At 46.0% G+C, this 12737-nt stretch overlaps 1 protein-coding gene across 1 annotated transcript in view; it reads right to left on the bottom strand.

Moving 5' to 3' along the window:
* Positions 1 to 12737, bottom strand: part of PAPPA2 (pappalysin 2) — a 180756-nt gene that overhangs the window by 46354 nt on the left and 121665 nt on the right. Inside the window, exon 16 of the mRNA XM_063130342.1 lies at positions 11831 to 12044. Within this exon, the coding sequence (XP_062986412.1) occupies positions 11831 to 12044 (214 nt within the window). The remainder of the gene's footprint in view (positions 1 to 11830; positions 12045 to 12737) is intronic.

Below are 12737 nucleotides of genomic sequence, written 5' to 3'. Positions count from 1 at the left end.
ATTAAGTGGGGAGGGGGGAGAAAGCAGGCCCAGACCTCCTCCGATAGTGCTAGTTTTTATTGCAGCATCACAACCCACAAACAACAGCATGCAGACCTTCAAGAAGGCTCCTTGACAGCCACTTGCAAAGACCCATTTCTCTGTCACAGGCTTTCATAGAATCATAGAATAGCAGAGTTGGAAGGGACCTACAAGGCCATCGAGTCCAACCCCCTGCTCAATGCAGGAATCCACCCTAAAGCATCCCTGACAGATGGTTGTCCAGCTGCCTCTTGAATGACTCTAGGGTGGGAGAGCCCACAACCTCCCTAGGTCGCTGATTCCATTGTCGTACTGCTCTAACAGTCAGGAAGTTTTTCCTGATGTCCAGCTGGAATCTGGCTTCATGTCACTTGAGCCCATTATTCCGTGTCCTGCACTCTGGGATGATTGAGAAGGGATCCTGGCCCTCCTCTGTTGTGACCACCTTTTAAGTATTTGAAGAGTGCTATCATGTCTCCCCTCAATCTTCTCTTCTCCAGGCTAAACATGCCCAGTTATTTCAAACTGCTTCGAGAAGTCATGTAGCAGGACCTAGAAGCCAGTAGCAGTTACCTCCATCCAGCAAGCACCAAACAATACAAAACAGAAAGTAATTCTGTACATCCAACAAGCACGCTTGCAAACAGGGATGAGACTATGTACCTCACTCACACTCTTTGCCTCTATATTATACCAAGCAGAGATGTCAGAGAAATCCACAACAGAATTAAATGAGTTTGGATTTCCATGACTCCAACGCGTGGATTCTGCAGCAACTGGCTTTTCCTGATTTTGCAGACCACTTTATTTTTACTTTCTGGAATTTTACACAAATTTAGTCACAGAAAACACGTAAAATAATAATTAAAAAAAAACCACTGGCAGATAAAGCGCATTTTCGCCATAGGCTAAAGCATAAAATGTGCATTTTGCAGGGATGTGTACGTATTCTGGGGGATTTTGCACATTTTTTCAGGTGTGAAATTGCACAAATTTGGGAAATTGGAAAAAATCCAATTCCATCCATGAGCAGAAAACATTACGAAAATCACGTGACAATATGTGAACCATAGGTGGAATAGATTTTACAAAATCCGTACATCCCTAATACCAACACCAAGAAAAATATTCAGGTGCCTGAAAGATATGCTTGTCCTTACCTAATCCTGACACAGAGTGTGTGTGGGGAAAGGGGAAGGGAATTAAGTACTTGCTCACATAACCAGCAAGGCAAGCAGTTTACTGAGAGGCACCGGGAAAGGATGGAGCAAGAAAGGTAGGTTAGAGAGAGAGACCTTAAAAACTTGCTCTAAACTTCCCTTTGTAACAGAGCCTCTACTACTTTGTCTGATCCTACAAAACTGACATTTATTTAAGATTAGCAGTAAAGCCAGAGCAAAAATAAAACAAAAATCAAGAGGGGCGTTTTTTTTGGTTTTGTTTTTTTTTAAGAAAAAGCCAACCAAATTTAAAGGGCAAAATTTGAAAGCCACAAGAAGATGTATGAGGAACTGCAAAAGCCACGTTTGATGTGCAGGCCTCAACGTCAATCTTGAAAGCACCACAATCCGTACAGCAGGGAGATCGTCCCTCCCCCAAGTACATATGAGAAGTAGCCAGATTTGGAGGCCAAGAAGGATGGCAATAAATTAGCCCAAAAGCTCACATTATCTGCCAATGGCAGCAGATTCAAGATTTCCAAGCAGGAAAGTGAAGGAGAGGTATTTACTGGCAAACTGGATGAAAACAAAATTAGTCACTGGGATAGTAACCTGGCCTCTCATGTTTTCTTACTGAACAGCCAAAGCATTAAGAAAACACACAGCCCCCAAGTCTTCACTGTGAGAACCTGAGCACTTATTAGTCATAATTAGTCATAATACTGTTGTTTTTATACTGTTTTTTATGTTTTTTTAAATTTTGTTTACTTTTAATGTTTACTATTTTTAATTGTTGTAAACTGCCCAGAGAGCTTCGGCTGTGGGGCGGTATATAAATGTAATAAAATAAATAAATAAATAAATAAATACTATAGGGTAACATTCCCTTCCTTAATGACAGACCTAGGGCCAAGGGGTTTTTAACCCGATGGGTTGTTGTTAGGCGTAAACAGCCCCATGTGTAAAATGTGTTAACATGTTTCACCAGTCTACTATTCCATGAACGAGGTGTGTGACTGTACAATAGAAGACTTGTCTGGAAGCACCCATGTTGAGATGTTGGGGGAAATGGAAGCAGATAAGCAGCTATAAAAGACATGGTTTGTCTCTATAACTGAAAGTTCAAACCATGGTTTTGGTTCTAAACTATGATCAGTACAAACCTTGATTTAGTGTGGCCTGACTTGAGCCCTTGTATATGTGCATTTGGCCACAACATTGAACTTAAAAAAAAAAATCATGCCTCAATGACTGTTAACAGCGTTCCCAGTTGAGAGAAAGGGCAGGGTAACAATTGTGATGTCTAGCCATTCCAGCGAGAGAAGAAGAATAGCCATACTCACTGTTCCATAGTGGCTTTCTAGAAACAGAATTGAGGCAGCCTGATCCTGAGGGTCTATGCATGACACACTGCTCTGCCCTTGTCTCCTTCCAATTAGCATCCACTGACAATAGATAATTCTACTTCATTTCTGCATTTATCAAGCTTGGATGACTCTACCAGTTCCAATGCTGTGGGGGAGGAAGCAGCAGCCAGGCACCTCTCCGTCGTGCCTGGGTCCAGCTCCAGCTGAGAGCCCCCTCTCTCCTGCTACCAACTGTCTCTGCAGAGGCCACCAGTGGGGGAGGAAGCAGCAGCCAGGCACCTCTCCATCAGGCCTGGGTCCAGCTCCAGCTGAGAGCCCCCTCCCTCCTGCTACCAACTGTCTCTGCAGAGGCCACCAGTGGGGGAGGAAGCAGCAGCCAGGCACCTCTCCATCATGCCTGGGTCCAGCTCCAGCTGAGAGCCCCCTCGCTACTGCTGCCAATTGTCAACTGTCACTGCTGAACTTTGAAGCTAAGAATGTGGTGCCTGAATTTGCTTTTCTTTTCCCCCTCCTCCTCCTCCCTCCCAATCCCCTTTCATTTTGTGTCATCTCTTTTAGATTGTAAGCCTGTGGGCAGGGACTGTCAAGAAATATTTTTGTAAGCCGCCATGAGAGCCTTTTTTTGGCTGAATGGCGGGATAAAAATGCTTAAATAAATAAATAAATGCAGAGATGCAGCAGAGGTACCTGCCTGTGGAGAACTCAAGCAAAAACTCCAGGGAAGGTCTCCACTGAAGGTAGGTAGTTCTTACTCATCCACAGTCTAACAGTAAAACCTTTTTGGCTGTAAGAGGCAACAGGCAGGGAAGGAAAGATAGGGCAAGAGGCGCGGTGGATGAATAATTTCCCACTGCCCTTGTAACTTTGAAAGGTATCGGTAGGAACTCAGGGTTATAATCCAACAACCCCAAGCATGTTAAAATAACTCACACAGAAATTAGTAAGTTTACTTTGCAAAAACACGCTAACATGATGATGTTTTTTTAAATATATAATTTAGCTGGAGTGCAGCTTTTTCAGTTTACAAGGCCAAAAAAGAAAAGAAAAAAAAAGGTTTATTTGGCACAGACTCTGGAATTATTTTGGTGCAAAAATATGAACAGGGCTGCATACATTTCTAGTTAATGTTCGGTGGCCTCCTGCCAAGCTACACTCTTGAAGATCCGAGCAACATCCTCATCCACCCGCAGTGGCCTTTCTGAAGGGTTTCCAGCTCCCACCCTGTTGATTATTTCCATTTCTCTTCCCCAAATCCACCTCCTTTTACTCTTTTCTGATCAATCTACTGCACTGTTTGGATAATGTGGGACCCACTGAGGGAAGTGGGGATATGGAGGGATCAGACATCATTGTCATCCTCACCAAGAAAGGGAAGGAGAGAGCGTGAGAGTGAGGATAGGCTTTTGAGGGGAAAGAGATGCAGACAGAAGCTTTTTGATGGTACTGAACAGCCTGTGAGCAGTTCAGGTTCTTGTTCAGGTTCAGCACCTCCGATTTCACAAATAGAGCATTGCACCATTGCCCTTCGCCTGTTTTTGTTCACCAGAATTCCACCAGTGGTAAATACCAGCTGCCACAGGAAAATGGCAGCAGCTCCAATAGGAGTCTGGGCCAGAAGAGAGAGCACCAGCAAATGCCTAGAGTGTCCCCTTGCAGCATTTTCTCTCCTCCTGGGGACCAGAGTATAGCACCACGGCTCAGGCATGACTGCTGGACAGGCCTAGTCCTGACGGGCAGGGTGGATGACCTCCTCCTCCTCACCTGCTGCACACCAGAATTTAGAAAAGCAAGCTCAAAAGCATAGCTGAAAGCAAGCTTACTACACACAGAAAGTCAACGTTTGCTACAAGAATGCTAAATTCTGCCAACTTGCCAAGACAACAAATAACACAAATTTTATTCATGCAAACCATCTTGTAATTGTAGCCACCCTATCTAGCCAGAAACAATATTGTTTCGAAAAGTATCTAATGCCATTGGGAATCTAGAATTGTATATTTAAAAAGAAAACAGTTTGAGAGCTGAAACTCTGTCACTTATAAATAAGGCAAATTAGTATGAATTCACTTAAATTCTATCCTGATTTTTAACCATTTTCTAAAAGAATGTGGAATATATATATATATATATATATATATATATATATATTAATTAGAATAGAGAAAGGAGAATGATGGATGGGACATTCAGGGTATTGCTGAATAATCACTGTAAGGATGAAGAAACGATTCCATGTGGTGGGACACAGGGCTAAAGAGCAAAGACCTCAGTGGCCCTTAATTTCTGACCTATTGATCAAAGGCTGCTTTTATTCCTCAAAGCTTATATCCAGAATCCTAAGGGCTACAAACAAATTTATCCTTTCAAGAATTCACAACCAGATCCTACGCATGTTTCCTCAGAAGCAAATCCCACTATGCTTAAATGGGGCCTACTTCCAAGTCCCACCCCCCAATAATGGCCTTTAACACGGTGGAATGCTGTATGTACTCTTAATCCTTAACACACTGCACACTGCTGTGTGCAGTGTAATATATAAAACACTTAGGTACGTTACCGTTTTGCCTCGCCCACTTTGCCTTCAGGAATTCTAGAATGGCTTCAGCTGATACAGGTTGCTAAGCAACAGAAACAACGTGCAACATCAGCTGATACAGGTTGCTAAGCCCCTCACCCGACTCCTCCGGGCTTTCCAAGGTAATCCTACCCCCCTTTCTGCCTCTTCGCTCCACCCCTCCACGAAGGGGGCAGCGCCATGGTCCGGAGCATGAGCGAGCACGGCCAGGGCCCTTGGTGGCCAGGTGGGAGGCTGGTCACCTGCTGCAAGCCGAGGCCCCAGCCTAACCTCATGAAGGCTGGGCAGACGGCCCAAGGCTGACAGGAACCCTGGGGAGAGGGGAACACCTGCTCCCCCTCCTTCCGACCTCCCTGCCCCCCAGGTCTGCCAGACGATGCTATATTGGTGGCCTCCAAGCACCCCACGCCCCCCTCCAGTCCTTCTGGCTCTGGGCTTTCCAAGGTAATCCAACCCCCCTTTCTGCCTCTTTGCTCCCCACCATGAAGGGGGCAGCGCCACAGTCCGGAGCATGAGCGAGGCACGGCCGGGGCCCTTGGTGTCCAGGTGGGAGGCCGCTTGCCTGCTGTGAATGAAATGTGATATTTAATTAATAAACTTTAAGATATGCTACAACGGCATATGTTATGCCGGGTACAGCTAGTGTGTATAGAATTGGAGCCTAACAGCAGTCTGAAAATTCCCCTCCCCTGGGGTGGGGGTCGGAGTAAGAATTGTGATGGATACGCTAAATTTCACAACACAACTCATATTGCCATCCCAACAATGCAGATCTTCAGCCTGCCTTACTCACAATGAGATTTTTTTTTAATGTTCCTGTGTTAATTCTACTCATGAATTGCAATAGCCATGGAAAAGGACTGATAAGAGTTTTAAGAGTGGAGTGGCTAAGAGACTGGGTGTGAATTCACATGTCACGATAAGCCACCCTGACAATAAGCTACTGTGCATTGGTTGTTTGCTCAGTAACCTGCATTACTTTTGACAGGTGCTCTCCAGTGACTGGCGGCTTGTTTCCTGCTTAGTCCTCGTGTCCACTCCCAGTATGTATCCTTTGCGACACAACCTCAGCAGCTACTCTGATACTCTGCTAATGCTTCCCCCACACACACCTTCATGGAGATTTGTGCATGTTTAATGTTACTGACTGATTTTAACTTTCATGGAAATTTGCACAAATCAGCTACAGTAACCACTCCACTGTAGCTGTTGCTGTCAGAATTACTAGAATAATATACATGTAGACCTCTGAGATTTGTAAGAAAAAAGTTAGTGGGCATTCAGTAATGTCATAACATTCCAAAAGACAAAATGTGTTCTTCCTCTCAGATACTCTTGCAAAGAAAAGATAAGTAACAGCAAGGACTCTAGAGAGGTCTCACTTACATTCCACGTGAGGACTGAGCTCGACCTGGGTTGAAAATACCAGAACAGACTTTTCTATCACTTCCTCTCAAGTCCCTGGAGGGCGGTGTCACGACACAGGCTCTGAACACCAGACCCGGCCGAGGCTACTCCCTGCTCAAGCCAAGCACCACCGCTTGATACGCCTGAGGCAAGGGATAAAAACCACCTTCCTCCAAACTATGTGGAGAAAGGGGTTAGATGGAGAAGGATTTCAATATAAAATAATGTGCTGTGAGTTATGTGTTGGGCTGGAAGAGTGATGGGAGGTGTGGCCTGCTGCTCCAGCTGACTGTTTGTTTGCCCCACCCATCTGTGCAGGTATTTTAGCCTGGAGAGCTCGGGAGGCGCGAGCCAAAGGGCGAGAGCAAAAGGGCTCTCGGCCTGAGGCTCTCCGCCGTGGGCAGGAAGCTAGTCATCTTGCTTTGGGAGAAGAATTGGAGAGTGTTATGCCCACCCTCTCCACTGAAAGACCCAAGGCAGCCTGCAGCCCAGCTGGGCACAATGTGAAGAAAGGAACATCTGCACCTTCCAGGGAGAGGAGAGCTGCCTTCCTGCCTGTCTGTCTGTTGTTGTTGCTCTTTTCTGGGGTTTCTGAAAATATGTGCCTGGGAGGGAGGATACAGAGCCGGAAGGGGGGATCTGAGGGCCCCCCAATTAGTGTAGTGACGGGTAGAGGGAGATATGGTGTTGTGAGGAGGATGTGCCAGGTAAGGGGAACGCGGCCCAGACAATTAATGGCTGTGCCATGTTCCGGTCCTCCTTGCACCCACAGGTTTGTTGGTTGCTCTATCAGCCAGCCCTTGGGCCTCCTGATGCTGCTCTTAAATGCCAGATCGGTGCATAATAAGATCTCCCTCATCCACGACTTAACTGTGGATGAGGCAGCCGATCTGGCATGTATAACCGAGACCTGGGTGGGTCAGCAGGGAGGAGTCAGTCTCTCCCAGCTATGCCCACCGGGGTACCTGGTTCAGCATCAGGGTAGACCTGAGGGCCGGGGAGTGGGGGTTGCTGTGGTCTATAGGAATTCTATCTCCCTCTGCAGGCTCCCTGTCCATGTGACTACTGGTCTGGAGTGTTTGCACCTTGTGTTGGGTCAGCGGGACAGATTAGGGATTCTGTTGGTGTACCGCCCACCCTGCTGCTCAACAGACTCCCTAGGTGAGCTGATGGAGGTGGTCTCGGCTGCACTGTTGAGATCCCCCAGACTGTTGGTTCTGGGGGATGTCAACATTCATGCCGAGGGTGCCTTATCCAGGGCGGCTCAGGATTTCATGGTCTCCATGACAACCATGGGACTGTCCCAACATGTCATCGGCCCAACACATGTAGTGTGTTGCACACTCTTGACCTGGTTTTCACAACTGGACATGGAGATGGTGATCTGGAAGTGGGGGACCTTGGAGTAGACCTTACTGGGCTATATGATGTAATGGCCTAACTCACTGTATAGAAGCATCACACACACTTCCCAATATCGTCTTTCAGTCCTACCTATTAGAGCAGTGGTCTTCAACTGGTGGGTCACAACCCAAAAGTAGGTTGTGAGATCAGGCCAGATGGATGGGTCACGGCAGAACTGTTGCTGCCATGTTGGGCAAGGTAAAAACTGTGAAAGTAGGTCCCATGTCGCAGTTTGGGAGTCCAAGTTGGATCTTGGGTCTGAACCAGTGGAAGACCACTGTATTAGAGAGTTTATCCAGGCAAAGGATCTGTGCTGAGTGGCAGGAAGAAGTTCAACAGGTGCAACCTTTATCAACATGGAATACACTGCTGTGCCTACAGAATTTTTGCCTGTCGGGGAGAAGTCAAAGACTCAGAAACTTTATCAGCAACCCTACTGCAATCCTATAACTGCAATGCATGGTTATTGCCTAATTACATTCCACCTTTTTGTAATTAGTTATCGCTGTGATCATTAGGGAATTGCAGAGCACCTAATCACAAGATTAGGCGGCAGTAATGTACACACATTTAGAAACAAATCTTTGTGTAATTGCATTCACAGCAGTAAAAAGGAAATAACTTAAACAAACTAACCAGAGGAAATTCAGCATTAATAGAATGATGCTCGCAGAATGGGTTGAGGAGATCATGGGGATGGATCTGTGATAGCATTCTCATACCGTCAAGGGGAAACTGCAATTATCATGTGCAGAGCGCATTGTGGGCAGACTTGCTGTTACTTATTCCCTTACTCGAAGCACAAAAGCATTTTGAATACCGTATTTCTTCGATTCTAAGACGCACTTTTTTCCCTAAATTAACAGCTCTAAAAATGGACTGCGTCTTAGAATCGATGGCGTCTTAGAATCGAAGAAATACGGTATTGTCCTTTGTTTTAGTACGTCCCGTCACCGATTTGGATGGCTCCAAAGCGGGTTTGATAAATCCTCTGAGGAGAAGGCTATCCAAAGCTATTTAGTCCTGGTGGTTAAGTTCCTCTGCAGGGGTGTTGCTTTTCCTTCCTGGAAACCTGCGGCTGCTTTAACCTCTGAGCTCCAACGAGGGTTAACGACTGAATCCGCCCCCCTATATGAGGGTTTGGGGGGGGTGGCGGCACTTAGGAGGATCTTTTGCCTGAGGCGGCGCAGAAGTCACTCCGAGTCAATAAAGGAAACGGAGCCATTCGCGTCTTCCCCGCCCCTTCTCCCTCCCTTCTTAGGCGTGAAACCAAACTCTGGCATTTCCCGCCCTGGATGCAGCGGAGAGCGGCTGGAGGCCTTTCGGGGTTCGTCTCCCCCTCTGTGCTCAGGACCCCCAAACCTTTCAGGCTGCCCCTCGGCCGGCTCCCTCCTGCCCGCAGCCCCTGCAGCTCCTTCCTGCCGCGACCCTGGGCTCAGCGGGGAGGAAGCAGGAGGGTGGCAGAAGGGCTCTGGCTTCGTCCTGCGTCTGTGCAGGGAGGGCGGCGGGGTTTTGCTTTGCAGCAGAAACAAAACTCCGAGATGGAGGGCAGACACAGACAGGAAATTCAGGCAGGTTTTGACAGGAAACAAACTACCGTATTTCTTTGATTCTAAGATGCCCTTTTTTCCCCAAATTAACATCTCTAAAAATGGGGTGCGCCTTAGAATCGATGGCGTCTTAGAATCGAAGGAATACGGTAGATATTTAAAAGCAAAAGGTTAGCACTCACCATCAAAATAAGGGTGAATGTCAACAAAGGGCTACGTTTACAGAAAGGGAAAAGGAGAAAGCTCTTTTTATTTGAAAAAGCAAGTTTCACACTCTATGTGGGGAATATCTGGTGAAGACTCAAGGATACTGGTCAAGCTGGAGGAAGAATTTAAGGGTTCACACACACACACTTCTCTACAAACTCTGGTCCATTTCCCCCGTCATTGGCTCAGTCTGGTTTCTCCCACCTTTGCTCTTCAAATACACATACTTGTTTGTGAATCCAACACAAATTTCCTCTTTTCTCCTATTTCCATGCTTCATGTAGGCTGCCCATCTTTTTATTACCGTATTTCCTCGATTGTAAGACACCATCGATTGTAAGACGCACACTAATTTCAGTACCACCAACAGAAAAAAACACCCTAAGACACACCCGTGATTCTAAGATGCACCCCATTTTTAGAGATGTTTATGGGGGGGGGGGGAGTGTGTCTTAGAATCGAAGAAATAGGGTATTATTTTCATCAAGCACCTTGCAAGTTGTCCAATTAAACACTGGCACTAAACAGTTTGTTTGTTCGTTTTTTAAAAAATGCTCCTGAGGGAAGAATGTGGCTTCACAATTGTCACACATGTCAGACATTTAGTATTGTGTGTAGCTTCTTCAGCTGCAATTATAAATAATGGCCTTTTCCCTGAACTCTCTTATTAAGAGAAGGTTGAACATCTGTCAGAAATAGGTTGAATGCAATTCCACCGTGGGCTCACTCAAATTCTGTACATCTGCAATCACCTGAATGTTCTGCTTTGCATTCTGTTGTTTTCCAGTCTAGGGACATTTAGCACTGCAGAAGCAGTGCTTTTCTCTAATCAGCTGGCAGCAGAATGAAAACAGAGACCTACTTACCAGTTCTGTGTTACCATCCAAATGTTTTATGAATGGCCACTTTAAATAAGATAATTATCACTGTCTGTACTTTCCATATTTCAATTCCCTCTTTACAATTCCCCTCCACCTTCAACCCAAGCCAACCATGGCCACAGCTAGACCTAAGGTTTATCCTGGGATCATCCAGGGTTCGCCCCTGCCTGAGCATTGGATCCCCTGTGTGTCACCTAGATGAATAGGTTTGACCCCTGGACGATCCAGGGATAAACCTTAGGTCTAGCTATGGCCCATGTCTTAAAGGTGCCACAATACTCTTTGTTGTTTTTGTTGCAACAGACTAATATGGCTGCCCCTCTGGACATACTATTCCTGAAACAGAATTTGACCTTCCTTGCCAAGAAATTTGAACTTGTTATGCAGAGTATATGCAGCTCTGTCTATAAACCTTTTAAATCTAGGAGTATTTCTTTCTTTATTGCCCCAGACTCTCCTTGCATTCAAGGCAGCTTTCAAGTCTAACAAAAATATCCATATAATACAATTATCAATTCATAAAATTTAATACCAAATACACTTAACAAGCCTTAAGGTGCAGAAGCCTGCACACAAAGATGCATCTTTTTCAGAAGACCAGGAGAGACACAGATTCACTAGAGAGTTCTTCCCAGAACATGTTTGGGATGTAAAGGCCGGACTTTTTCAGAATTAACTGGCTTTTGACTCCAGACTCCTCCTAAGCAGCCTTGTAGTAATTTCATTTGCCCGTCATTCCAGGTGTCATCCTGTCTAAGTCATGGCTTATTTTACCTTCCACCTCCCCTCTCTACAAAACATACCCAACAGTCACTGGCAGTCCAAACTTTCCACACTCCTGCCATGCCTGCTGGTCTTGCTCCTTGTACACCAACTTTACTTGACCCTTCAGCAGGGAAACCTTGCTCTCTCTGTGAGGAGTCAATGATTAGATGGATCTCTTGAATATGTGGATCTCTTGCAGATGTACCACATGAGTTCAGTGGGTTTGCTTTAACACACACTTCAGGCAGAGAAAGATATGTGAGGTTGTCCCATACATGCCTTCACAAGGAATAAGAAAGATGCTGCATTTCAAAAGGACAATCTTAGCCAGCCATTTTTGTCTCCTCCAAGCAATCTATTGGCAAAGTGTGTATCTTACAGTGGTAAAGACAATTACAGCCAGTGCTCCAGCTACATCGAAGGGCTGACGCTGAGAGAGAAGAGACAACAGGGAAAATATCAAAGGGAGACAGAAAATTATTGTCTTACTCACTTCCTGGGCTTTTCCTCTGCAGTTTCTGCTACGTGATACCCAGGCTTACACTTGTAGCGGCAGACAGAACCCACGTCGTGATTCCCTTGCAGGCAGCGCTGTTCCAAAAGCTTCGCATTGGCAACCAGACGTGGTGTGTTACACTCCAGCTTGCAGTAAGCTTCTGGGAATGACCAGAGTCCATCCTCTAAGCAGGTAAGCCACTGACTCATTCCTGACTCCGAGCAAGAGAGTTAGAGAGAAGCAGAGCCCATTCAGAATACGGGACAGAATTATATAAGTCAGGGATAGCCAACTAGTAGCCCATAGGCTCCATTCTACCCCGGCCTGATCTTTTCTCTGCCCTCAACTCCCTTCTCCACGCTGCTTTGGGAGCACAAGATGCAGCTTTTTATCTTGCAAGAGCCACGTTCATAGAATCATAGAATAGCAGAGTTGGAAGGGGCCTACAAGGCCATCGAGTCCAACCCCCTGCTCAATGCAGGAATCCACCCTAAAGCATCCCTGACAGATGGTTGTCCAGCTGCCTCTTGAAGGCCTCTAGTGTGGGAGAGCCCACAACCTCCCTAGGTAACTGATTCCATTGTTGTACTGCTCTAACAGACAGGAAGTTTTTTCTGATGTCCAGCTGGAATATGGCTTCCTTTAACTTGAGCCTGTTATTCCGTGTCCTGCACTCTGGGAGGATCGAGAAGAGATCCTGGCCCTCCTCTGTGTGACAACCTTTTAAGTATTTGGCTGAAGTTAAAGGAAGCCAGATTCCAGCTGGACATCAGGAAAAACTTCCTGACTGTTAGAGCAGTACGACAATGGAATCAGTTAGCTAGTTACCTGTCTCTGCATGTTATCTTCTTTATCAATAGGGCAACTCAAAAAATAGTTGGGAGGGGGGAGAATCCTTCACTAC

The sequence above is a fragment of the Elgaria multicarinata genome, chromosome 1 (assembly GCF_023053635.1).
Source record: "Elgaria multicarinata webbii isolate HBS135686 ecotype San Diego chromosome 1, rElgMul1.1.pri, whole genome shotgun sequence".
Classification (NCBI taxonomy): Eukaryota; Metazoa; Chordata; class Lepidosauria; order Squamata; family Anguidae; genus Elgaria; species Elgaria multicarinata.
This window is presented reverse-complemented; position numbering and strand designations above follow the sequence as displayed.